The 25,712-nt window shown below is 43.7% G+C and overlaps 1 protein-coding gene across 1 annotated transcript in view; it reads left to right on the top strand.

The window, feature by feature from the left end:
* The first annotated feature begins 721 nt into the window (after positions 1 to 721).
* Positions 722 to 25,712, top strand: part of FOXK1 (forkhead box K1) — a 56,630-nt gene continuing 31,639 nt past the window's right edge. Inside the window, exon 1 of the mRNA XM_054643816.2 lies at positions 722 to 1,160. Coding sequence (XP_054499791.2) covers positions 778 to 1,160 — 383 coding nt within the window. The 5' untranslated portion in view covers positions 722 to 777. The remainder of the gene's footprint in view (positions 1,161 to 25,712) is intronic.

The raw sequence follows: 25,712 nt of genomic DNA, 5'->3' as shown, positions 1-25,712 counted from the left end.
GGGGCATCTCTCCAGCACAGGGAGTTGTTTATGAGCTGGTTTGGAGAGAGCATCTCTAGTAGGAACTGCAGTGATAGGACAAGGAGTAATGGGTACAAATTGAAAAAGTGGAAATTTATGTGAAATACTGGGAAGAAATTCTTCCCTATGTGGGAGGTGAGGCACTGGCACAGAGTACCCAGAGAAGCTGTGGCTGCCCCATCCCTGGAAGTGTTCAAGGCCAGGTCGGACAGGGCTTGGAGCAACCTTGGATAGTGGAAGGTGTCCCTGCCATGGCATGGGCACGAACGGGGTGATCTTTAAACTCCCTCCAACCCAAACCATTCTATGATTCCATGGAGAGGCCGCACGAGGCCGCTGAAGCGAGCCCATGTCAGTGACCAGAACCGTGCCGCGGCACGGACCGGCTGCCCCTGCCCGCAGAAAGCCCGGAGCGCACTGCGGTGCGGCGGGGGCATCCCCGCGGCTCGGGGGTGCTTGTGCGGCGGTGCCGGGGCCGGCCCGGAGCGGTTAAACCGCCGGGAGCGCCGCGCCGGGGCCGCTCCCTCACACCTGCCCGAGCCGCGCTGCCCGCCCTGGCCCGCAGGCGGCGCCGCGCGCCCGCCGTTGCCGCCCCCGCCCCGCGCCCCGGACCGCGGCGGGGCGGCCGCGCCCGGCGGAGCTGCCGGGGGAGGCGGCGGCCGGCGCGGCTCCCGCCCCGCCCCGCGTCCCCGCCATCCCCGCCCCGCCGGCCCCGCCCCGGAGGCCGGCACGCTGGCTCGCTCGCTGCCGGGGAACATGGCCGAAGTCGGGGAGGACAGTAGCGGGGCGCGGGCTCTGCTGGCGCTGCGCTCGGCGCCCTGCAGCCCCGCCGCCGCGCCCCCTCCCGGGCCGCCGCCCCCGGCCGCGCCGCCCGCCGCCTGCACCGGGCCGGTGCTGGCGCGGCTGCAGGGCCGCGAGTTCGAGTTCCTCATGCGGCAGCCGGCCGTCACCATAGGCCGCAACTCCTCGCAGGGCTCGGTGGACGTCAACATGGGGCACTCCAGCTTCATCTCGCGGCGGCACCTGCAGCTCAGCTTCCAGGAGCCGCACTTCTACCTGCGCTGCCTCGGCAAGAACGGCGTCTTCGTGGACGGCGCCTTCCAGCGCCGCGGCGGCCCGGCCCTGCAGCTCCCGCCGCAGTGAGTGCCGGGGGCCGGGGGCGGCGGGGCCGGGCCCGCTCCGCAGGGCAGGAACGGTCCCGGCGGGCGGAGGGGGACCCTCTGTCCCGGGGAGGGGATACGGGGCTGGGCGGAGCGGGGGCTCCTTCGAGGAGGGGACGGGGAGGGGTCCCTCGACCCACGGAGCAGGCGGTGAGCTGCCCGTGTCCTGTGCAGGGGATGTGTGTCTGCCAGGAGAAGGGCCTGAGGTGATGGTGAAGGGCCACAGCTGATGAAGGAAACAGGGGTCAAGGGTCCCCCTGCCCACCAGGGGTCTTAGGGGATAGTGAGGGTCGGTCTCTGAATAAGGTGGAGGGCTTGAGATAGTATCCCTCTGCTCACAGAGAGCCTTAGGGGGCAGTGAAGGTCCCAGCTTGAAGTTGGTTACAGTGGGTGAGGAACACTCACCTGGTGGAGGGCTTGAGGTGCTGTTGAGGGACATCTGCTTGATGAGGTTCTGAGCATCAGCATGGGATGTCCTCACCTTCCCAGCCTTGCTGCCATCATCTGTGGCTGAGAAAGAGGATGATGTTCGTTGGGACTGGGGCTGCTCCCTCTGAGAGAGCCATGTCTCGGGGAAAAGTGTGAAGAAGCGTAAGCCCATGCTGCAGGGTGTCCTCCATGCTTGCCTGCAGACAGACTCATGTTCAACTGGTGGCTCTTAAGGGTTTCAGAAAGACAGAGAAGAAGGAAGGACTCTCAGTGGGCTAAAACTTGCTACACCCAAGGCTTGTCTTCTTTGGAAGAGATCTAGCGGAAAAAGTTGGAAACCACTTCACCAGAATTGCTTACTTAAGGGTTGGCAAGTTAGGTATTGTTCTTGGTGTCTCTTTGGAGCAGCAGAAGAAAAGGAGTCAGGCCAGGCTGGGAATGATGCTGCTCACCAGGACAGCAGGTGCCCAAGGGTGACTTTGCTTCCCTATGGAAGGGGAGAGGGGTGCAGAAAGGTTTGCTGTGCCACCAGGGTCTGTGCTCTGTTAATTCTCTTGCAGAAAGAAGAATGAGGTTGATGTTATTCTATTTCTTCCTCTGAAACTATTGTTTATAGTTGCTGAGTACTGTCCAGTGACTGCAGTGCTTCACCCCGGGGCAGCAGTGTGATAGTGGTGGGTGATGTAATTCCTGTGTGCATCTCCTCAGGTTGTTCCAGACTGACTGTGCCTAATGCCATCTCCGAGTGCACTGTAAAGACAGGAGATTGAGGGGTTGTTGTTTGTATAAAACATCTGTTTTCATCTGTCACGTTCTGGCTTAGGCACTGTTTACCTCCAGCACCAGGGTCCTGCAGTTATCCCTCTCTCGCCAGCCTGTCGCTCAGGGGAGAGTTTTTTAATTACTCATTTCCTCTGCAGGCTGCTTCATTTTGTACTTAGTAATTTACTTATAGCTCCCTAGCTGCTCACTCTCTGAGGCATTTTGGTTTCTAACGTGTTTCATTTTCTAAAAGAGATGTCCTTTAGTGTCTGGTTAATTAATCTGGCTTTGTAAAACAAGACCACCCGAAGCCCTGGGCACTTCTGTTGTCATTCCCTCTGGCTCTGGTATCTGTGCAAGCTCTCTGCTCCCTGTCGTTCTGTTTCTTCACTTGGTTAATCATAAGCATTGTGACAGAAAACTATGTCAAACAGCAACCTCGTTGCTTATTTCTCTCCCCTTTGCTCCTGACTCCTGGAGTGGGAATGGCAACTTCCCTTCTGCGTTGCTTTGAAGGGAGGAGTTTAATGTACACTTCTGAACTCTACACAATAAGGCATCCTCATAGCTTGGCTGCTGGTTGAGCTACATAAATAAACTTGGTGCTCCTCCCTTTCTGACTTCCAGAGTAGGAAAATGTTTTGCATCGATCTAAAGGAATTTGCCCCCTTGCTTCTGTCAGGTAAACAACTCCTTACTGGCCAGTCAAGGGTTTGTAACTCAGACCAGGAAAAAGAAAATCTTGTTGAAGCTTGGCGTACAGAGTCTTGATTGAGGCTTGAAACTGTCCGCTGTTATCTCATTATCTCCACTCTTGAAAAATCAGGCAATTCTCTCCCAGTTGCCCTCTCCACACACACACACACACACACAAAAAAAAAAATCTCTCCCCAGTAAACATAAAGTGCCATTTCTTTTCTGTAGAGAAGCCTGTGTGCTTACTGCCAGCTAATGTTGTCAGAAGGAGGACAAAGTGAGGACAGGTTGTAAGTACACAGATTTTACACAATGTTTTCTGCATATTATGGTAACACTCCTGCTGTGTTTGATACAGCCACACCTTTTCCGTGTACCAGCAGAATGTACAGTTTATATTCAATTTCAGGATTTAGTGACCATTCCATCCAATGTTTTAGAGGGAGGTCCTTGTGATGTGGGGAGCTCTTACTGGCAATATTCTAAAAACCAGTTGTTTGAGTGGCTGTCGTCCCTATTCCCCCCACACCTGTAAAGAATGGCAGAAATGTGCAAAGTGCTGTTTTCTTTGGACCACTGCAGTCACTGCTGCTGTTACTTTACAAGCAGAGGAAATGCTTGTGCATCATGAGATCATGAATGGAAGCAGAGGGTTCCAGGAAAAAGTGTCTTTCAGTTGTAGTTCATACTATTCGTCAAAAAATACATGATGAGCTCATAAATTCTGTTTTCTGAGGTTCCTTCTCACTTTACTATTTCTGTGTAGAACTTCTCTTTTCTAAGTTTTCTAAGTTTAGAAGTAATTCCTGAAATGTATGGAGGATCTTGTCAGGAGGGGTTGGAAAGGAGGAAAGAGGGGGAGTTTGAGACCTCTCTTGAAGCCTGTACTTACCTCCTGTCTCAACAGCCCTACTCAAAATCAAGGGCTTTTGAAAAGCTTTGTGTCACTTCCTCCATCAACGTGGTGTGTGTGGATTCTCTGCTGTAACCAGGATTGTACTGCTGGGCAGGAGTATCATATTCCACAGCTGTGTTGTTATGGGAGGCTGTGTTTCACAGATGTAATGACATAACTATACAGTATAATTAAACAGTAATAACCAACAAAGAGGACATTTCCTAGAGGTTAATGACAGTTAGGAGCAAAGTGGATCAAAGAGTGGAGGGCCTATGGTACAGCTGAAGATGCTTAATCAGTTTAATTAATAAGTGCCACACTACAGCAGACATTACAAATATAAATCAAGATGAAATGATGGAAGTACTTACATCAAAAATAAGTGCTTCAAATCAAATTAGGGATTTGTTAGAAACTCTTTTTATAGCTTGTGATGTTTTTTTAGCTGTGCTGGTGGGAGCTGGAAATCTGTAGGTAAATATCTGGGTATTTTTCTATAAGAAAGAGAGGAACTCAAAACTACCAGGAGGATATGCACTAGGTTTTAAAAACTCTTGATACCAACAAAAGTATAAGATAGAGCAGGAACCATTAAGTGCAGTATTTTTTTCCTGTTGAAGACAGTAATTTCTTCAAATTTGTGGTGTAATCAGGTGTTTACAGGATCAGGTTAATGATGAATTATTAACTTGTTCTTTGTTTTCTTCAAAATTGACTCTGTTTTAAAAATAATTGGCAGTAATAAGTTAGACACTTCAGTAACTAAAATAAGCATTTGTTTAGTTATTTATTTATTTTGTCCCCCAGAACAGAAGGAGCTGTAGCAGTTGAAAGTTTAACTTGCTAACCTGAATTTTAAGTAGCTATGAGTCAGGTCTTCAGATGCTCCTAAATACAAAAGTTCTATTGACTAAACCTGCAAGTGTTGCTTGAGCATAACCTGATAATAGCACTTGAGCTTTTTGAACTGTGAGCTCAATAGATTGGAAAATGATGCTTGTCTGGGAATGTTTCATGGGATATTTGCTTATGGCTGCTGTGACCATTTAGAATTTTTGCAGTAGCATAATTAATGGAGCCTGAAGTTGGTGTTTTTCAGTGTAAATGAGTTCTTTCAGTATGAGGTTTCTAAGCATAAAAACAAGTTTTTAAACCTGCAGTTCTTTTAGCATTTTGGAAATAAACGGAGGAGCTTTTTTAGCTTGAGAATAAATTCAAGGGAAGTAAATATATGGACGTAGGAAATCAAATTAAAACACAAAGTTAAAATAAAAACATTATGTATATAAGCCCCATTATAAATTGAAAACTTACCATGCATGTCAAGTTTTATTAAGAGTATGCTGCTTTATTTATAATGGGATTTTTCTAGGTGCTCAATAAACTTGACAAAAATAAATAGTCCAATACTCTGACCACACACCAAGGTGCTGATCCTGCAGAATTTTACACGTGCATTAATCTTTCCATATTGTGAGTACACGAGTTCCCTTTGGTATTTGGGTAGTAGGGGTGTCTCAGCAACCAGAAAATGGAGAATCAGATCCAATTTCTAAGGGATGTGGCTGTACAGTCCGATAGCCAGAAACCCCAGGCACTAATTCAAGTTTAAAAAAATGTCCTATTCTAGGGAAATGGAGATGTGCACAATGCACTGCAGTGTTTTGGTGACCTCCCCAGCCACTCCAGCCCCATTCTTGTGGTTGGAGCGATGCCATCACGGTGGGCACGAGGGAGGGGAGGGTGTCCTTGCAGCTGGGGGCAGCTGCACACCCTGTGTACACACCAAGGAAATGCTTTGACCACAGAACCACAACTGCAGAACTAGTTGTTTCTGAAATGCTGCATATGTATGTTGTCTCTGGTAGCTCCTCAGGTAGTTTTGCTTTTTAAATATTGCATTATCTGCATTTGCAACAATTTTCTTGTTTTTGTTCTTTGTTTGAAATACGTTGTTTGCTGTGCTACAGCTTGTGGATGGTGGTTTTACTCTTGCTAGAAACCCTTTAAAGATTTGCTTTCTTAGTGCTTCATCTTGTATTTTTCATGCTCTTACTTAATTTCAAAGACTGTCTTTGAGAACAGGTTTTTTTGTTGCACAGCAAGATGTGATAAAGGATTACCTGATTTTAATTATGGAATTCATGTCAAGTAATAATTTTTGGCTAAGCAGCTCAATTTGTCATGAGTTATATTAAACGTTTAAGGGAAAGTTTCTCTCATGTGAAACTGCTGCTCAATTTGTTGATTCAAAAATAGCTGTGCTGTAAGTCAGGTTGTGAATATAAACTAAGGTTATGCAAAACTCAGTGTATGTCCTTATGGATTCTTTTAAACCAGGCTTGGTTCAGCTTAGCTGATGTGTTGATTATGAAAAGATTAATCTAATGAGAACATGCCACACTTGTCTTGTACAGTTTTGTGTGGAGTCTCAGCTATAAAGTCATAAATGTGGATTCAAGTTGTGCTGGTGTAACTTCTTTGTGCTAGCAAACTCTTAATCATGGCACGTATCCTTAGGTGACTGTGGCTTCCTTCCTGTGGGTACTGTTTTGTTTTCATATAAATCTAGAGGATGAATGAGTGTAAAAGTTTTTGCTTTTCTGAAAGTGGGGAATAAAAATGATGAAATCTGTAGTAATTCATATCCTAGTTATTTTGGTGCCAGCTGTGTGAGCATACTCATGGTAGAGCATCTGTCCCGGTAACAAATCAAAATAATGCTGTTTGCTTTGTTCTTTACCCTCCCTCTCCAGGAAATGTGATAGGCAGCCTTGCACTGAATAACTGAGAGCATAAATGACAAGCAGATTAATGTGCCTGTTGTCTTTGTCAGCAGTCTCCCAGTAACTGCTCCACTGGCCATTTGGCATCAAAGCTGTTCTGTGGGACACCAAATTCTCTCTCTCGGTGTTGCAGTTGCCTGGAGGAGTAGATGTGGCAACAGGATGTTGGTAGAGAAGAGGGAACTACTTGAATTTGCCACTTATGCCATGCAAATAAAGGCTTATTGCTGGCCCAGGTGTGGTAATTAGTGTGTGTTATTGAGAGGAGTTTGTGCAGGGATGTCAGAAAGCAGAGCCAGCGAGGGTTTGGGGGCTGCTCTGTCACAGCCTGGGGTGACAAAGGGGACACAGGCTGGTGAGGTGCTTGTTAAACCACTCAGAGAGCTGACAGTTCCCTCCAGCTGGCTTTCCTATTCTGGGGGGATCTCTGTGAGCACTCAGCTCCATATCAGCTCCTCTGGCATGTGGTGATTTACTGAGTTCCTTCTAGCTCAGTGTCTGAGCAGGGTCTGGGTGTTCTGCCATCAGAGCCAAGGGGCTCCGTCACAGAAATGCTTCACAGACCAACTTCACCTCACTGCTGGTTGGATGTGGATGAGACAGCTTTCCTTTCCAATCCAAGTGGAATTGTGGTTAAAAAAAGAAAAATCATGTGCTTTTGAGTTGGTGATGTTAATGAAAAGGGAGAAAATTTCTCATTTGCTTTTAGTACAGATTCTTTCCTTTCCTTCTCCTTAATAGCTGTTCAGAGCACAGAGGCTTCTCTCACATGTAGCCATGCCCAACACCAGCTTTGTTTCATTCTCTTTGGTTCAGTCCCTGTACATCCAGGAGTTTCCTGAGGTTGAAAGACTCATGACTGAGATATCCACTGTAAAGAAAGAATATCCACAGGGTATTGGGTGGTGAAGGTCTTTGTTCTCTTACAGTTGAATATGCTTTGCAGCAAATGCCTCAGAAGTCCCATGAGCTTGTGTGGTGTTTTCTGGCAGGTAAACTTAGGTTAAAATGTTGGTTTATGCATCTGAAATGGCTGATGGGCTCTGATGTAACTGACTGCAAAACTGAAATCAGGGAAAATGTGGAGGTGTCATTTTTGCAGTGATTTTTTTTTCTTTGACAAATTTGCAAGATGAAAAAGCTGAAGTGTTTTTTTCTGTCTCCTGAATGTGGGCTATGGAAAGGCATCTTGATGTACTTCCAGACATGGTTAATCGACTAATTGTGAGTACAAATTATTGTCTGGTCTTAATGCATTCACTTCAGTCAATAATTCAGTATTAATCACTGAACTGTTTTTTCAAGTATTTATAAGTCTCCCTATTTCAGTTGACTGCAGACTCCTCATAAAAGCAGATTGATGAGATGCTTATAGAGCAGATGAATTTCTCTCTTAAGTAAATGTGAGTGAAAATTTCCACCCAATTGTATATTCTTTGTTTTCATAGTACAAATACAATTTTACTAATGTCTGTTCACTCTTGTACACAAATGGTTTTTTGCCTGTAATTCACATCTTTGGTTTCTTCAGAACAGCTCAGTAAATGCATGTGTGCGTTCCTTCTGCATGGCACTTAATTTTTATGAAATACATATTTTATTGGACAGTAAAACATTTAAGTATCTTAATGGCCTAATTAATACTCTGTATCCACTTCTGTCATGTGTATTTTGCTCTTCGTTATCCTTCTGCTCCTTTTTTCATGTTCTCCTGCATTTTTTATCATAAAAATTTCAAGCAGTCTTGAGAGAGCAGTCTATTACAAGGCTGTTCTTTGAATATTCAGCAACTCTAAGATTTGATTGATAGTCCCTTCCCTCCCATCCTGTCTATTTTTAGTAACTTAAAAGCGAGTTTAATTTCTTGGGTTGTCCTTTGTTGTGCATGTGCAATTTACTTTGGTGGTTTTCCTCCCTCCTTTAAATGTACCAGATATGTAATTTTCATGTTCTTTGAGGACATCTTGACAGTTGGGGAGAAATAATGTAGAAGTTAATTAGGAGCTCTGCCTTAGCTGAAGGAGCAAAGATGGACAGTCTTTGTCTGGTTCTGTTAATATATGCTGTGTGATTAGGATAGGAGAAGAAGTGGAAGGAAACTTTAAGTACATTGTTACCACTTGTTATCCTGCCCCAGGAATCTTCTAGCATAAGAGCCTGATTTCATGTGCAAGCACAATCCACTCCAGTTTTTAGGACAGAATGAGGAGACAAAAAGCCTTGCAGAGGTGGTGTAAGCACTGTGGAAAAGGACGTCCCTCCCCCTCTCTCTCTCTGAAATACAACCTTGGAGCTGTACCCCTTCTTTCTGCTTCGTGCCACTTCAAGGAGAGCCTTGGGAAATCTTCCCACACAAACTGTTTTAATCTTCTATCTCCCTTTAGGCCACATACAGAAGCCACCAACAGTTTGTCTAAGCAGGACTGGACTCCCTGCAGAGCCAGTTTGTGCACTTGCTAAAGGAATTGTTCTTGAGCAACTTCAGGCCTTTCCTCTCTCGAGGGCATAAGAACTCTGGACTCTTACACACTCGGAATCCTGAGTGTGTGGGAGGAGAAAAGGACTAGAAACAGAAAGCACATTTTGTCTCTACCTGATGGGTAGGCCAAAAAGGATTTTGGTTTTCACATTCAGGTTGAGGCGTAGCCCAAGCCAGTAAGGGTAGGCTCTTGGTGTGGGAGATGTTCCAACTGCTATTTATTTATTGATCTCGTTCCTTTTTTTGATTGTCTCATGGCTGCTGTAACGTGGTGCTGGTGGCTGCCTGCCCACCATGTGTAAAGGGTGTTGGCTGTCAACAAGCCTGGCAGTTGGGTGGCTTTGCCTCCTTCTGCCTTGTCCATTCAGCTGGATAGTTACTATTGCTCTTCTTTTCCCATCTCTCCCTCAGACACTGTCTAATGAGACAAGATAACGAAACTGTTTTAGTCCTGGGAAGACAAAGGCTGGCACATGCTTTGCTGCTAATGCCTTTATGGAATATTAAGGCAAGCACTGAGGCTTCCTTCAGGCATAGAATTCTTAGGAGAAAATTCCTGATGGCTAGTGGTTCAGTGAAAGAACCACTATCATTTTGTATGTTGTGTAAACAAGGTATATGCAGACTGGCTGTTGAAAATAGGCACAATCCAGTAGTTTAGACTTGCACATCATCTGTTTACAATTGTGTAAAAATCACTGCAAACAGCCACAGGATGAAGTTGGGAAACAAGTTTGTTTTGGTGGATATTGATTCTGAATGTGAGGTCTCTTGTCACCAAGAGGGTGCATCCTCTTCTCCAAGAGACTACAGTTTCTTCTCAATTTCTTCCTGCTTTATTCTCTATTGCAAGAATGAGAATTCCTATTAAAATCCTATAGCAGAAAATGGCCAGGATTTTGTTCCCCAAAAAGCTGATACTGCAAACTATGAAGTTCCTATAAATCTTCCATGTAAGGTACATCCATTAAATAAAATGTTTCCCTAATTCTGTATATTCTCCTCAAGCAAAGCAAAGGAAGCATTAAACTATGCCATTAATATGACAAGATAACTCTCCAAAATTTTTGTAGTTTAAAAATAGTGAAACCACTGGGGTGACAATTTCCACGTGTGCTGTGTTTTGCAAGAGTCATTGTCACTTCAGTTGGTTAAACTCTTTTCAAGGACTAAACCCCTCAGCACAGTTGTATATATTGGCAGGATTTAAAATACCTTAGAAATCTTGTGATTGTTTTTTTTTATTTGCAATCTTAACCACGTCCTGCTAGGTGGTCTTTCACAAGCCAATTCAGTACATCATCATCATCTGAATCATAGTAAAATTATTCTCTTTTTTAGTAGGAGGGAAGGTTGTGCCTGGGATTCTCTTTTATCCTTTATTTTAAATGTCACTGTTTGGAAGGATGCAGGTGGATGTCACTTTGTAGACACTTGTGTAAGAGACTGTTGCCCCAAATGTTTATTTGGCTCTGAGTCTAGAAGTTGTCAGCTTTTAAAACATTTAAAGTACCCTCAGAGCTGTTTTAAAACAGTAATCCTGGCTTCCTCTACTAGGTATTGAATGGATTGTGAAATGTCTTCAGAGGGAGTGGAACGGACTTATGTGAACATTTTGCAAAGTTTTAACTCCATATGGGTAGTTTTTTATAACATACATAAATAGTGCATTAGCTTTTCCAAATCACTTTCTAAATGAACTGAACCAGCCTCAAAGGAAAATACATCACAGTCATGCTCTGCGTGTTAGAGCCCTCTTAGAGAGCCTGATTGAATTCAAAGGTTAGTACCATCCCACACACAGGCTTTTTCTGGCATATATATGTGGAAATTAGGAGGTTTTCTTCCTGAGCTTTACTGAGGTGATTTTGTTTTGCACAGCCTTTCCTAATGTGTTTATAGGTAGTTCCCTGGCTTTGGAAGGGTGAGTCTGGTAAATGACTTGTGTGAGACCTTTCAAGGTATTGGGCTGGCTGCTTGATAGCAAACCCTACTATGATGAATGGCCCATTAGGAGAAAGTTGATGGCATTGTAAATGAGATTTTACATGAGACTCAAACTGCTCTAGTGTATCCAGCAAAGATGCTGAAACAAGTGCCTCTCTCTGGAAAGGTTATTAGGAGATTTTATGAACTGCTATTTTAAAACAGTTAATTTCCCCTTATTCTCAAGGGTACAGAAATTCCCCGAGAGTCTGGAGGCTTGCAGTAATAAGGAAAGGTCTTCTCGAGGAAATGGGAGTTAGGATGAAAATGGGGGTGGAATTGAAGTTGGCCAGACTTGTGTGGTGAAAGGGGCAGCATCTGCAGCCAGCTGAAAGTTCCATGGCAGTTAAGCAAAGATTTAAAATTCTTGGTATTGAGCGAGGTATGGAAATGAATAACCAGTGCTTCTTGTAGAGTCCAACTGTGGCCCTGCAGTTAGTTCCATTCTGTCAGTACATATTTAATTCTAGGTGTACTGTTTAATTTCTTATTGAAAACAGAACTTTGTGTAGAAGCTGGTATAGGGAAGTTCCTCTGAACGTGGGTGCAGATGGGGCTTTTTTTTGGCACTGAGGTAAGTGTTAATTGTGGTTTGTGATTGAGGGGGAAACATAGTTGAGTGTTTCTGCCAAGATGAGCAAAGAAGGAAAATAGTTAATATTGACCTTTTTCATTTTAACCAAGATCAGTGGGACCAGCAGAGGCTTGGAAAGCCTCTCAGAAGGGCTCTTGAATTTCACAGAAGCAGGGAAGGAATGAGAGGTGGTGGCAGAGGCTGAGTCACTTCTTGTGGTCTCTGCTGTGGTAGAATGGAAGCCAGACATAGGCTCTTATCTTAAGGTTTATCTTGGAGCAGGGAAAAATTGAGTGTGAATGGGGGCTAGGCAGCCTTTTCTGGTTCACTGCACCAGAAAATGGGTACATGTGTGTGTGTGTATTCCAGAGCTGGTGTTGAGTGTTTCTGTGACATCTCTGGAAAGCAGTGTCAGACTCACTGCCTGGTGCTGCCAGAGTAGCCACAGTCCAGGAGTCTTGAAGCAGCCAGGGGCTACGTGTTGTCATTGGGATTGGAGCTGTGGTTTGGCAGTGCTCCCTTAGGACTGGGGAAAGTGGGAAATGAGAAATCCAACAGGAGGGTGAGAGACGTCAGACCTCTGAGTCCTTGCAAGGGCTGAGCAAAACGTGTTCCTGATCCAAGGCTGTGCAGTGTCTGCCATTTCAGCCTTATGGTGTAGAATTTGATGTCTGGGGAAGGATCAGGGCAGGATGAGGTGGCCAGAGCAGAATCCAGAATTAAATTGTCATCCTGCATTGTTTCATAAGAGTTGCCTTTCATTGTGCACTTGAATTTACTTAGTGGGACACAAGTTACCATGGGGGTGGATGGACTAACCTTGTTTATCACCGTGCTGTATTTTTCCAATACCATAAAACCTAGGCTGCTGTCAAGCACACACTTGAAGTATATTTATCTCCATGGAGTGCTTTTCTCTTTGAAACTTCTGTTCCACTCCACAGTTCTGCCAATTTGATCTGTAGTTCAGCTTTGTTTAATGGCTGTTATCTGGTAGGGTTGGGATTTTGTTTTGCTTTGGCATTTTTCCTTTGAAACATCTCATTGGGATCTAAAATGAAGCCGCTTTAGAACTGAACACTTGGATATGATATTTATTTTTGCCCGTGTTGTTAGAGTGACAACCATATAAACAATGCTCTGTGTCCTCTGAATAAGCCCCAAACTTCTGGGAATGAAGAGTCCTCCAGGGCTTCATGGAGATGCTGCCTTAAGACACATCTTAGCTCTTAGACAGAGTAGGAGTGACAAGTGTGATGTTGATTCTTCCAGGATGGACACTGGCTGAACAGGACTTCAGTGAAATCCCCACTTTCTTGCAGCCTATTTTACAGAGATCCATAGAGGCCAGTAATGACTAGAATTTGTTCAGAAGTGTTTGAAGTGTAGAGCTACTCATTCTGTCACCCAGTCTAAACAGCTACCCAGCCCCATGATAAACGTGGTTAAAATCCCTGGAGAGATCCTGTAAATCCTAAATACAGTTTACCACATGAGCAAGGTGGGCTGCACTTGTAGAGAGAAACAATTGATCTTGCTGCCCCTGTGTTGATGTTTGTGGCTCTAGCATGTGTGGTGAGCAGGAGAGGAGTTAATTTTAGCTTGATTAGCAACACAGAAGGGAATCAAGATGACTGTTGTAAATCGCAGTGGGATGAGATCAATGAGGGTAGTTTATTTCCATGCATCTGAGTGGGTGTTCTAAGCAATTTAATTTTTCTTTTTTGTTTGTTTTTAAGAGAACCAAGAATGTTAATGCATTTATCCTTGAAATCCTTCCGTGGCTGCAGTCCTGGATACTTTAATGTTGTTGCATGGTCATTGCTTTAAATGAACACCGGGTGCTTGTGTGCTGTTCCCCAGCAGCTCTTTGTTTCTCTGCTCTCTGTCACCTGGCTCAGCAGCAAGTGGCGAGTGATTTTCAGTACTGCACTCTCCGTTTTTTCTCCTACTCACCTTTGTTTATATTCTGGAGCATGTTCCCAACTGTTTATGATTAAACATTGCTCAAACAGCCAGGGTAAGATTTATTGACACAAAGGAGGCTGGGAGGAGGGAGTGGCTGCCTGGTCATCTGTGTCTACTTGCAGCTGATAGTGATGTTATTGACGTTGTCCACATGTCTGTGCAGTGGCCATGGTGTGTCCCAGAGGCTGCTGTCCAAAATCACTGGCAGGGGACTGATCCCTGGCAGCACAGCCTTTTTCCCTTTGTGTGACACAGTAAAAGCTCGAGCAAGGCGGTTTGTGTAGGTGATGCACTCCTTTCTCTTCAGCTTGGCCTTCTGGAAACACCCCTTGGCTCTTGAGCAGGGGATCTCTATTTTTCTCTTGGTGAGAGAGGCTTGCTGATCTCCACAGAGAGAAATCAGGATTTGAAACATGCTAAAGGGGCTGTGGCCTACAGGAATTTTAAGTGGTGATCCTTTTAAAAAAGGCATCTTGAAAAATAATGCTGTTATATGGAATGCAAGGAGGTTCGAAATGGAAGATTGGAAAGTGGGCAATATTTAGGAAAATAAATTAAAATACAGAAATATTAGAATCAAAAAAAGACTGAGTTCATTAAAAAAAGCCTTCACTGGAACTAAAACAATTTGTTTTCTGGCCCCTCTTAGCTAGATACAAACCAGATAACTATTTAGCTTTTGGAGTGTCTATATGTAGCATGCTAAGTTTTGGTTATTTATTTTCAAGTCACAAATACTGATAATTTTCAAGTTTTAGGAAAAAAGAAACAAAACGTAGTATTGACAGCATACTTAAAAATTAACAGATTGATCAGCCTAACATGGAAAGGGATTTTTGCACTTCTAAGATTTGATGATACAAATGAGATACACACACGTGTTGCACGTAATTTACGTTTTCTCTGCAGATAAATATTTCTTGGCTGGTACAGAAATGGTTAAGATAGGATCTAGACCTCCACAGGTTGGAATACCTGATTAGAGCAGCCGTGGTACACAGGCTGTTGTGTGTTATATAGAGTCTCTTAACTCTCCTTATTTTTATGTATACAACCACACACACAACAAAATAACATAATAGGCTTGCTGTGTGTTACAGATGGTATCAGGCATCTGCAGTGCTGATAGTGAAACTTTCTGGTGCAGGCAGCCAACTTCATTTAAATAAAAGCTTCGTCTGCTCTTTGTGCCAGCCCACTTCTTCGGTGGCAAACTTTCATATCAGGTTTTTGATGTCAGGCCACTCGTTCTGACACATAAAACACCTCCCTGTTCCCAAGCTTCAAAATAAACAGCAGCTTTATGGTTAATTTTAGCCTTTAAGGACATCTTGCTAAATGTTCTCTGCAGGTCTGTTAACACCCCTGGGAATGCAACTGCAGGGCTTTTCAGCATTGAAAAGCTGAAAGGCAGAATAAATGAGAGAGTGGAATTGTCTGGCAGAGTGTGGTGCTGGGTGAAGATGTGGTTTGCCATATGACACACAGAAAAAAATTCACTGTAACTTAACTGTGCTCAGAGACATGAAGTTGTTTGTAGTAAGGACTAGACAGCAGAACAGAGCAGCTTCTGTAATGCTGTGGTGGAAGTGGGGCCAGAATTCACCCTGGGGAGCCTTTAATAAAAATAATCAAACAAAACCCCTACCCAGTATTGATCAAAGGTAGATGTCATTGATGCAGATTAATTTATTTTGATCTAAAAGCACATTTGATTTTTGTGGGTGTAGGCAAGACCTAAGGCTCCTACATTTAGTACCTTGGCAGACTTGAGGTAGATCTTCCCTGGCTGTACTCCATGAAATCTGCCCTACGTGCTGCTGACCTGCAGTGTGCTGCTGTGCAAAGCAATAGGAGCACTTGGGAAGGGAGCAGGAATTTGTGTTCTGATAGCCAGCCCTGTGCCCAGTGCTCCTGCTTTGGAATGAATGGCATATTTTGAAGCTGACTCCAATGTTTTGAAATGTGAAGCTGAGGGAGGTACAATTACAGCACCACCTCTTTGTTTCTCTCTGCCCAGTGGATGGGCACCCAGTAATAACCATGTTGTGTTGTCATCAGTATTTAAAAGGTGACTTTTGTGGTGGGCTTCAACACCCTTCACCTTAATGGTGTTTGTGATAAAAGCCTACTAATTACATTCCTTTGATTATACCATGGCTTGGTTTCTGATATCATCTTGCTCATCATTTGTCTGGAAATAATTGTCAAGATTTTTCTGGATGAATTTTAATATAAGTTTTAGTAGTTGAAGCTTTTTATGTTTTAAAAAGATAAGTTAATTAATCCCTAGTCAGGTGTGGATTGAGTTTGTAAATAACTGGTGATAGTGATGGTATTTTGAGAATATCCTTCAGCTTTTTTTGCAGACAATAAGGTGAATAAACAGACACTTAGGACTGGCTTATAGTTGCTGCTAAAAACCTTTCAGAAAGGTCATTTTTGAAAAAGCACATTCCTGACCATTTGCACTTTGATGGCTCTCTGGAGAAGACTGGAGCAGCTTCTAGTTGGGGTTATTTTGGCATTGAACTGAGCAGGATTATTACAAGATGCATCCTGCCAAGCTGGGGATAGTAGAATCTGGAGAAGACCTGTCGATAATGTTAATTCTTCAGGCAGGGTGGCAACTTCAGAAGGAGCCTCCTGCTATTCCTGCTGGCTCTCCATTAGCAGATTGAAACACCCTTCTCAGCAGTTCTGGCAGTTTCTCCCCTGCTCTTCTGTGAGCTGCTATTTTGATACTCCATGAATTTATTCCCTGACCTTGTTGCAGTGTTTCATTACACTGAAAAAGGAGCACCTATAATATCTTACCTGGTTTGCTCTTTTTTTCTCTTTTCTGTGCTGTTTTACTCAAAGGGGAGAATCTGAAAGTGAAGCTGCGCTTGATGTCTCAAATAATTTTCAAAGAGTGAAATCAGAACATTAATAAAGAGATGTGAGGAATGTAAAATAAAGACATATATACAAAAATACAGCTCTTGAATCTTCACTGCTAATTCTCCAGTGTGAAGCAGCCTCCAATGTTCTCACTTGAATGAAAAATTAACTCAATTTATCCATTAGCTCTCTGACAGCAATTGAAAGGATTGCTAAAAAAGATAAGAAATTGTGGGAAAGATGTGTAGAATAAAATGGCTGTTGAATCTTCACAGCATGATGTCTACAGAGCAAACCCTCCTGAAGGTTTTACTTTTAGCATCCATTTGTTGGAGCCTAAAACCAAAATGCTCGTCTTCTTCGGTGTGCTTTTAAAGAAGATAATATATGAACCAGACCAGCATTTTGTACTTCTTTGGCTTGGGCTTCTAGGATCTGTTTTCCTTTTTAGCCTTTCTTATCAGCCTGGGGGTGTTTGTGCTCCTTCCCCCCCAGCACCTGCTTGGCTGAGTTTCACTCGCTGCGTTTTGCTGGGCTGGGCAGTGGCAGTGCTGCTCTCAGTGCTGTCAGGGGATGTCTGCAGGGACTGAGGGATCACAGATCTTTTCTCTGTACATCTGTGTGTGCCTGCTGCTGCCAGGGAGAAGAATCCCAGAAGCCTGGCCAAACTTTGCTGTCTTCAAAAGGAGTTTGCTAAAATACCTTCTTGAAAATCTGCCTCTATGTGGAAGTGTTTCTCAATTTGTTTGAACCTTGATGAAATGGCATAGAGGGAAGCCCTGTGCAACTGTGCTCAATAGAAACATTCATTAAAGCTAATTTACTTGGTGCTTTTAAGAGATGTAACTATTCATAAGTTGTGGTTTTGCCTGATGCTGCTGGTAGTATTTGTTTTAAGTAGATACACTTGCCTGCACACGCTCTTTGCCCATCTGAAATCTTGTCTGGCTGTGTTGGGTACCTCATTTTAAGCTTGGTGATCTGCAGTGTTAGGCAAATCCCAGTGTAACCTGGGTGCCTTCTCATTAGGGGAAAAAGCCCTTTACTGTGCATACAATTCCAGCTAAACAGTAACAAGGGAGCCTAAAGAAAAGGTCGTGTCTGTGACAAAGAAATTTCAAAATTTCCTGAAGCATTATCCTTGTTCAGCCATCTTACTGCACTTGCTTTCTAAAGGCTATTCAGTGAATAAGCTCAGGAAGCACAAAGGTACTAAACAGCATTGATTTTGCAGCATGCAGAGCCTGTGTATCCCATCAGAGATAAACACAAACCCACTCCTGCTCCTGCAGATGGGCCCTGCCAGTTGCCATGGGAGGATTGCCATGGGTACACAGCCACGGGAGGCTCCTGTTGGAATGCAGAAAACATTTTGGATCTTTGTTTTGTCCCCTTGTACACAGCTGAGTGACTTGGGATTTGAAATTATTAGGCTGAATTTTTTAAAAATGGTGACTTCTCTGATTCAGGAAGTTTTGAAAATTTCCAGCCTGAGAGTATCAGCATGTGGCTGATGTGATTTACCTGATAAAGACCAGGGCTTTTCTCAAAATGAATAAATTGCAGTTTGTTTTCTGAAAGGAGAATGCAGTCTTTGGATCATGTGGTGCTTAAATCTGAGTCTGTGGTTACGTGCTTTTTTATAGTCCATGACAAACCTGAAACATTTTTTGCTGGTACCTTCTTCTCTCCTTTCTCTGCTTGATATTTTTCCCCTCCACCTTCTCTGTGCTGGTGATGCCATCTGGAAGGCAAGCTAAGGGATCTGATCTGCCTGGCAACTTAGTCCCACCAAAAAGGAGATGTGTAATTATTCCATCTACCTGGTTTGCCTTGCTCTGCAGAGGTTTGGGTGGTGCTGTTGGCACGAGGGTGGGACTGGGAGGAAATGGCAGAAGAGAAGGAATGGTGGTGGAGTGGAGGGAATGCCTCTTACAGCAGAGAATCAGGTTTAGATTGTGTTGAAATAAATCTACATGAGATTGAGTGGCACAATTGATATCTCTTTGGGGAGATTATTTTTAAGGCAGATGAAACCAGGGAGCCATCCATGTGAGACACAGAATTTTACCCAGTTTCCCGTTACTCATCCCAGCAAGTCCAGGAAAGTTTAGGATTTCCAGCTAACTCAGATGTATTTCAGGGGAAAGACAGAAAATCCTTCCAGTAATCTGGAATTTACAGGGTAGTCAATAAAAATTCCACTGAATTGGATATGAGGAGTTCCTGATGACTTCAGTGTGAGTTTGCCTTTACTAAAACTGGATTTACATTATTTCTAGTGCAGGAACAATACCTGAGGCAATGCCAGGGACCCCACAACACTGATGTTCAGCTACTTGTGCATCTGGTGGAACATGGCAAGAGAAATAGTTGCTGGAACTTTTTCTGTAAGAAATTCCCTACAGAAGAAAATTTAAATTCATGAAGTAGAAGTAAGACCACTGTCTTTTGAATTGAACTAATTATTTCAAACATGAGCTCACTCACATATGCACACAGGCAGTTCTGGTTCAGTCTTGGCTGACAGATGAACTCCTTTGTGTATCTGCAGTGTTAAACATGACAGCATGTATTAAATACAGTGAGTGTGCTGCAAAGCATGCAAGGCAAGTGATTTGTGAGCTCAGGGTAACTCTGAGGTTAGGAACCAGTCCTCCAGATCTAAACTCATGTGGTGACTTACAGATTAATTATGACCAAACATTACAATGGGTTGCTCTGTCATTGGAGCAGTGGGGGAGATCACTGTACTCCTTTATTTCCAGATGATCTCAGTGCTTTTTAAATCTAGTTTTCTGTCAGTTATGTTACAAAGAGCAACAGTGATTTTTCTAGCTTTTCCTCTCACTGAACAATAGTGGATAATACCAGAGGCATTTGCAGGCAGCTCTGCAGTTTATTTCCTTATCCTGCTGCTGTTTGGCCAAGTGCATGTCTTGCTTTTCTTCAGATTGAGTTGATTCATTACAGGAAGAACAAATGTGGGTTCTGGACTTCACCATTTACTTGCAGACCCTTTGCTTATCTCTTCATGTATACAAGTGATTTTTACCAGCCATGAGGTATTTCTCTGTGTGTTTGATAAAGGACTTTATGGGCAGGTTTTCAATATGATTTCTGTGCTTAAAGTGCTCAGAGCAATAGAACAGTTGAAAGGGAAATAGCAAATTCTGAAAACCCTTTAATTTTAGACTGCAGTAATCTCCAAAATGAGCCAAGCACTCCTAAAACTGTGGCAGTTACACTGCCTGTGTCCCGTAGCCTATAGAGATGTGTAAGGAAAAGCATTTTAGTGACTCTTAAATTACCATGGTGATAGGCACATGATGTGTATTTAGACTAAAAGGAATAAAATGTATCTGTCTTCTTTCCTCCAGAACTCTCTGTAGCCTCAGTGCAGTTTTTTGTTTGGGGGAGATATAGCACTACCCAAGTGGATGATATAACTGGCTTCTTACTGGTATTGCTTACTAAGTGCTGTTTAGGGGAAAATGGGAGGGTAGGGAGTGGAACAGGAAATGTTGGATGATTTTATTATTATTATTATTATTATTTTATTGCAAGGGAGGGGTGAATAGTACCTAATCTCCAGTGACAGCTTAGACAGCTTGCAGAGCTTGTTGTATGGTTTTATGACAATTGTTCAAACTAATATTCATTTTAATTCACTTATGATTGAAAGGTGGTTTTTGTACTTGTGCTTTTGCCCACCTTGCTGCTTCAGACTGCTTAATTCCAGCAACATATTCATTTTGAGCAAAATACTTGTGTTGATTATTCCCCTTGGGATGTAAGGGTTGAGTTTATTTTTGTGAAGGCAGAGAACATTGATTTGGTTATTTTACTTACTGAAATGGGAGACATCCTTCTCAGTATTTTGTAGTGATTTTGAAGTGATTTGTTTTGTACTGGGGGATGCAGTGAGGCTTTGTGCTGTAGAAAAGCTGAAGTTCTGAAAAGCATTGCTGTCCCTGGGCAGAGTGCAGCAGCACAAAGCAACAAGTCTTGGTCAATAAATACTCCCAGCTCAGCTGTTGCAGAGGTCACAGCAATTCTCAGAGCCTTGTTTTGAAGAAATTAGAATCTCAGGTAGTAATTCTTATCTCAGTCCGCTTATCTCTCTGTGGGCAGACCTTCAGGGCTTAGATATATGTTTAGTTAAGTGAAGCAAACTGTTATCTTTTTCTAACCAAATTTAGTTTCATTTTTGATGCACAGGTGCTTAAACTTTCCCAGTGAGTCTTTTATGTTGTCCAAGGCACGTCCCTTCACACTGCTTCAAAGGGTTTTGTGAATAGGGAGTGGATTTAGGATTTTCATAGATGCAGGCTTGTGGTTCTTTGCTTAGCTGGTTACAGAAGATGAAGAAAAATGGGTTACAGGAGGTAATTGGGCAGTTTTCTGTAATGGCTGCTCTGTACAGCCCCTGCACATTGATTGTGGCCTGAAATGTTGGTATTTATGGTACACATTGACTGAAAGGATGACAAGTGTCCATCTTGCCCTCCACAGAATTATGTCAGGTATCTTGAAATAGGTGGTAAGGGTGATAGTCTGACCATGAGATGACTGACAGCGAATTCTCACTTGTTCTGAGAAACCCAACATGATTTTGGAATTTTGTGCATGGAAATAGAACTGTATGCTTTGGGGTGAGCTATGTGCTATTGGCACAAAACTAATGATTTTCAGTGAAATTACAGGGAACAGAGAAACAGCTGTTTCATGGGGGTTGTTTGGGATTTTTTCACTTTTACAAGGACACTTTTTGTGGGCACTCTTGGTCAAACTTTAGCCAGTAATGGCATAGTTCTGTGTCATCATGGTGTGTGCTGTGATTAGAGCTCTGGCTGGCCACTTTTGCTGAATCCAAGGTATTTGATTGTAGAGATAACTGCCCCATCCACAAGAGCTGGACTACTGTCCCCTCACATCACAGAATTGTTTAGGTTGGAAAGAACCTTTAAGATCATGAGTCCACCCGTTCTCCCAGCACTGCCAATGGCACCACTGAGCCATGTCCCCAGGTACCACATCCACAGGTCTTTTAAATCCCTCCATGTCCCCAGATGCCACATTCACTCAACTTTTCAATCTCTCGGGGACAGTGATTCTGCCACTGCCTTGGGCAGCCTGTTCCAGTGCTTGACAAGCCTGTAGGTGAAGAAATGGTTCCCAGTGTTCAATATACACCTCCCTTGGCACAAGGTTTTGAGGCTGTTTCTTCTTGTCCTGTTGTTTGTTGTTTGGGAGCAGAGCCTGACTCCCCCTGGCTGTCCCCTCCTGTCAGGAGCTGTGCAGAGCCAGAAGGTCCCTCCTGAGCCTCCTTTTCTGCAGGCTGAGCCCCTTCCCAGCTCCCTCAGCTGCTCCTCATGGACTTGTGCTGCTCTGGACACACTCCAGCCCCTCCATGTCCTCCTGAACTGAGGTCCAGAGCTGGAGGCAGCCTTTGAGGTGCAGCCTCAGCTCACAGTGGGCAATCCCTGCCCTGGTCCTGCTGGTCACACCAGTGCTGATACAAGGTCAGGCTGGTGGAGGGAAAGCTGGAGATACTGAGTGTCAGCAGGGTGTTACAGTATCTGCACGTTTAAAAAGAAAAGGGCTGTTGCAGACAGTCATGCTTAAGCAGGTTTTGAATGAAACCTGGGGCCTGTGGTGCTGTCTGATTCAAATTGTAAAAAGTGATATTTTTAACAGAGCACCTCCTACAATGTTTCTCGCTCGACCTGCATCTCAGCACTGTGCCACAGATGCTCCTGGTGCAGTTATACCCCCAACATTCAGGAATAACAGGATTTCATAAATTATGGTGAGATAAAGTAGACAAAGATGGTACCAACTTACTGATTACAACACATGTGTAGTAATTCCAGCTTACTTTTCTGGTTATTCATTTTGCATGATGAACTGGAATGATGTTTATATATAACATAACATACTACTTATGTTTATGTATATATAACAGTATATATAAATATCATTCCAAGTTTTATATATGCATGTTATATGAATATTTTATATATATGTTTCACCTTGGCTTTCTCATGATTTGTCTTCTTTTGTCACTGTGCTTTTCCTCAGTGTGAATGTAAAAGCATAAATCCAGCCCAGTTTCCCGCCTCCTTTTAAAATCTTTAAATAGCCTTTTCTTGCTGTCATGCAGCAGGTCTCAGCAGAAGTCACTTGGTGTAACAGAACTCAGGGTGCTTTAACAAAGAAGTCAGTGACTGTAATAGCTTCTATTGAACCTGGTACTATGTTTTGGCAAATGCATCTCCATTCCCTTTGCATCTGTGAGTAAAAGGTGCTTTGAGGAGGAGGAAAATGTCTGCTTTTTATAGAGCCATGCAGGGGATGCAGTCATTTTGTTGGGTTTTTTCCCCTAACCATCTTCCCTGAAGCCTGCTGTAGGGTGACTGTTTATGTAAAGTCTAGTGTTTCCTAGCACTTTATTTTCAGACTTCATGTAGATGAAATGCTTGTGGTCACTGTCACTGGTTCACCACATGAAGGATGCCTAATAGCATGGGAGCTGTGCTGTCAGTGGGAGGAGCTCACCCAGGAAACTTTTGGAAAAATCTGTCTTGTGTAAAACAAGCAAACAAAATTCTAGCAACATCTTTTATGTGACTGTAACCATGTGTGGAATGTGCACTCCTTCTCTCCCCCTTGGTCTCCAGTGTATATATAGCATGCATTCAGCCACTTGCTATGGATCCTGTGCACTCCAGCAGGCAGCATGGAGCCAGCAATCCCTTTTCTGTGACTCTCTCCTGCCTGTAGTCTAAGAAGGCAAGAATTGTTTCTGTGCAGTTTGTGGAGGTTGAGGAGGCTGTTTGTGTGTTTTTAGTTTTAACACAAACTAAAAAAAAAAAGAAGAAAAAAAGCTTTCTATTCTCACTACCTTGCAAGGCATCCAAGAGAAACTGGAACCCACAAGGAACTGATGAATGTGCCTTACTGTAAATGTGATTTCAGTCCATATGATTTCTGTGGCCAGGGATTGATTGCAGCACATACCTGTCTGTAGCAGATTATTGAGTAAACTCAGCAGATCTGTAACTGAGGCAGGCTGTTCCTGCCCATAACAAGACCAAAGATTTTGCAGACCATTAATTCATCCATCTAATCAGCTGGAAATTTCAGAGGTACATGAAAGAATTACCTCTTGGGCACCCTTGAAAATACCAGTTAACTTCATTATGCTTTTCATGTTGAGTCTAATCTGTGCTTTCAGATTGATCTTTTTCTCATAATGAAAATGTTAAGCAGGAGTAAAAGTTGTTATTGCATCTTTGATAGGAATCATGCAACATGGATCAAGTAGTATAACTCAGTTTAAATAACCTGAAATATATACAGTAATCTTAAGGACTGCATGCTCAGTTCTGCTTGAGTTGTCTGTCTTGTCCTGCTTATCTTCTGTAGAAGTGTAGTTCTCAAAGGCTTAAGTCCTGCACTAATGTGGGCTCTCTCCCAAATAGGACTACCTGATATAATTTAAGTTTATCCTCTTGGTTGGAAAGAGGGTAATTAAGGGAACAATAAAAAAGCTTATTAAAAACTGCATTCAGGTTCAATGGTGTGAAAAGTGAGCTTCCTGTGACAAGATGCTTCCAAAATCTTGTTTTTTCTGATTTCTCAGTGACTCGGTTCCCCAGGGTTAGGCTGTGTGGATTTGAAGCAGTGGCTTGGGCTGTGCTGGTGGCCGTGTTTGCATTGCTGTGGTGGTTGTGATAGACTGGAACAATAACCTTAATCCCGGGCACCTTCTCACCCCTGGGGGAAGGGAGGAGTTCTGCAGGAATTTACAATCTGCTTTGCATTGCATTTCCATTTCTTGGGTCGCAGGTTTTTACATCAGGAAAAGCTTAAATACAGCTATGTTACCCCAGCTTGGCTTTGCAGGCAGTGTCAGTACTGAAGCCAGCACAGAGCAGGCTGCAGGACTTTCTAAAGCTGTGAGCACCCTTGCATATATCCATATACCCTGGTTTTCCTGGGACTGGTTCCTTACAAAATGGCCATGTTCATGCTCGTTACCATAATCCATGAAAGCTGCTTGTACATCCTGGGTTCTGCTTCAGTGAACTGGGAAGCCTCTCTGTCTGAAAACAAAATCACAGCAGCCAAGGAATTGTTTGCTTGTGTAGTCAGCCCGGCCCAGGCTCTGTTTCTCTGCCTGGTTGCAGGCTGAGACTGTGGGTAAATCACATGGCTGCCTCTGGGGAGGCTCGCAGGGGAAGCAGTGCTGGATGGGCCTTTTCAGCACGTTCACTGCCTTACTTTAGACTTCACATTTCAGGTTGGCTCATGATTTTGGAAAAGTAACAGATTTTCTTGAGATTGCCCACACTCACAGGCTGATGGGACAGCCTCTCACAGTGGTTTGGGTGCAGGTATCACTTTTTATCTAATATTGCTGCAGCATCAGTGGGGTAGAGTTAAGGAGTTAAGGAGGCACTTTACCATCACCTCAGAGCAATTTAGGAGATATGGATCTTGCATTACTGGCTCCTTCTGAAAAGGAAGACCCAAGTGGCAGTGGGATAGCTCCTTACTGATATGAGGCTGCAGTGGGGGATCTCCTGGCCTCAGCAGTGCTGCAAAACTGCCTTAGGGCTCTGTGCAGTCAGGCCTTTGATCAGCAGCAGGCTGGGATTGCACCGGACACTGCTGAGCAGGGGCTGATTTGTCCTTGACTCAGGTGTTGGAAAATGCTGAGCAGTTGGTGTTACAGCAGAGAGTTCCATTGCTCTGTGACAGGCAGCTCAGCTTTTCCCTGATAAGGCCTTGAGAAATTAAGCTTTGCTTGAACTGGTTTTGAGCCTTAGTCCATGTGATGCTCGTTGCAAATATATGTACTTTGAGCTTTTTCTCTTTAAGCAAATCCATGTAGCAGTACAAAGCTTAAAATCCAGGGCAGTGGCTCAACATCCTTGTTTCAGGTTCACTTCAGGAGGTTGGTGCCTGCTGCTGGCAGACACTGCAAGGCATGGACACTGCTGTTTTGAGCTGTGCCTTCGTGTTGAGTCTGCAGGGAACCTTGTTTAGAAGGGTTAGATAA

This window comes from Agelaius phoeniceus, chromosome 16, assembly GCF_051311805.1.
Source record: "Agelaius phoeniceus isolate bAgePho1 chromosome 16, bAgePho1.hap1, whole genome shotgun sequence".
NCBI classification, from domain to species: domain Eukaryota; kingdom Metazoa; phylum Chordata; class Aves; order Passeriformes; family Icteridae; genus Agelaius; species Agelaius phoeniceus.
This window is presented reverse-complemented; position numbering and strand designations above follow the sequence as displayed.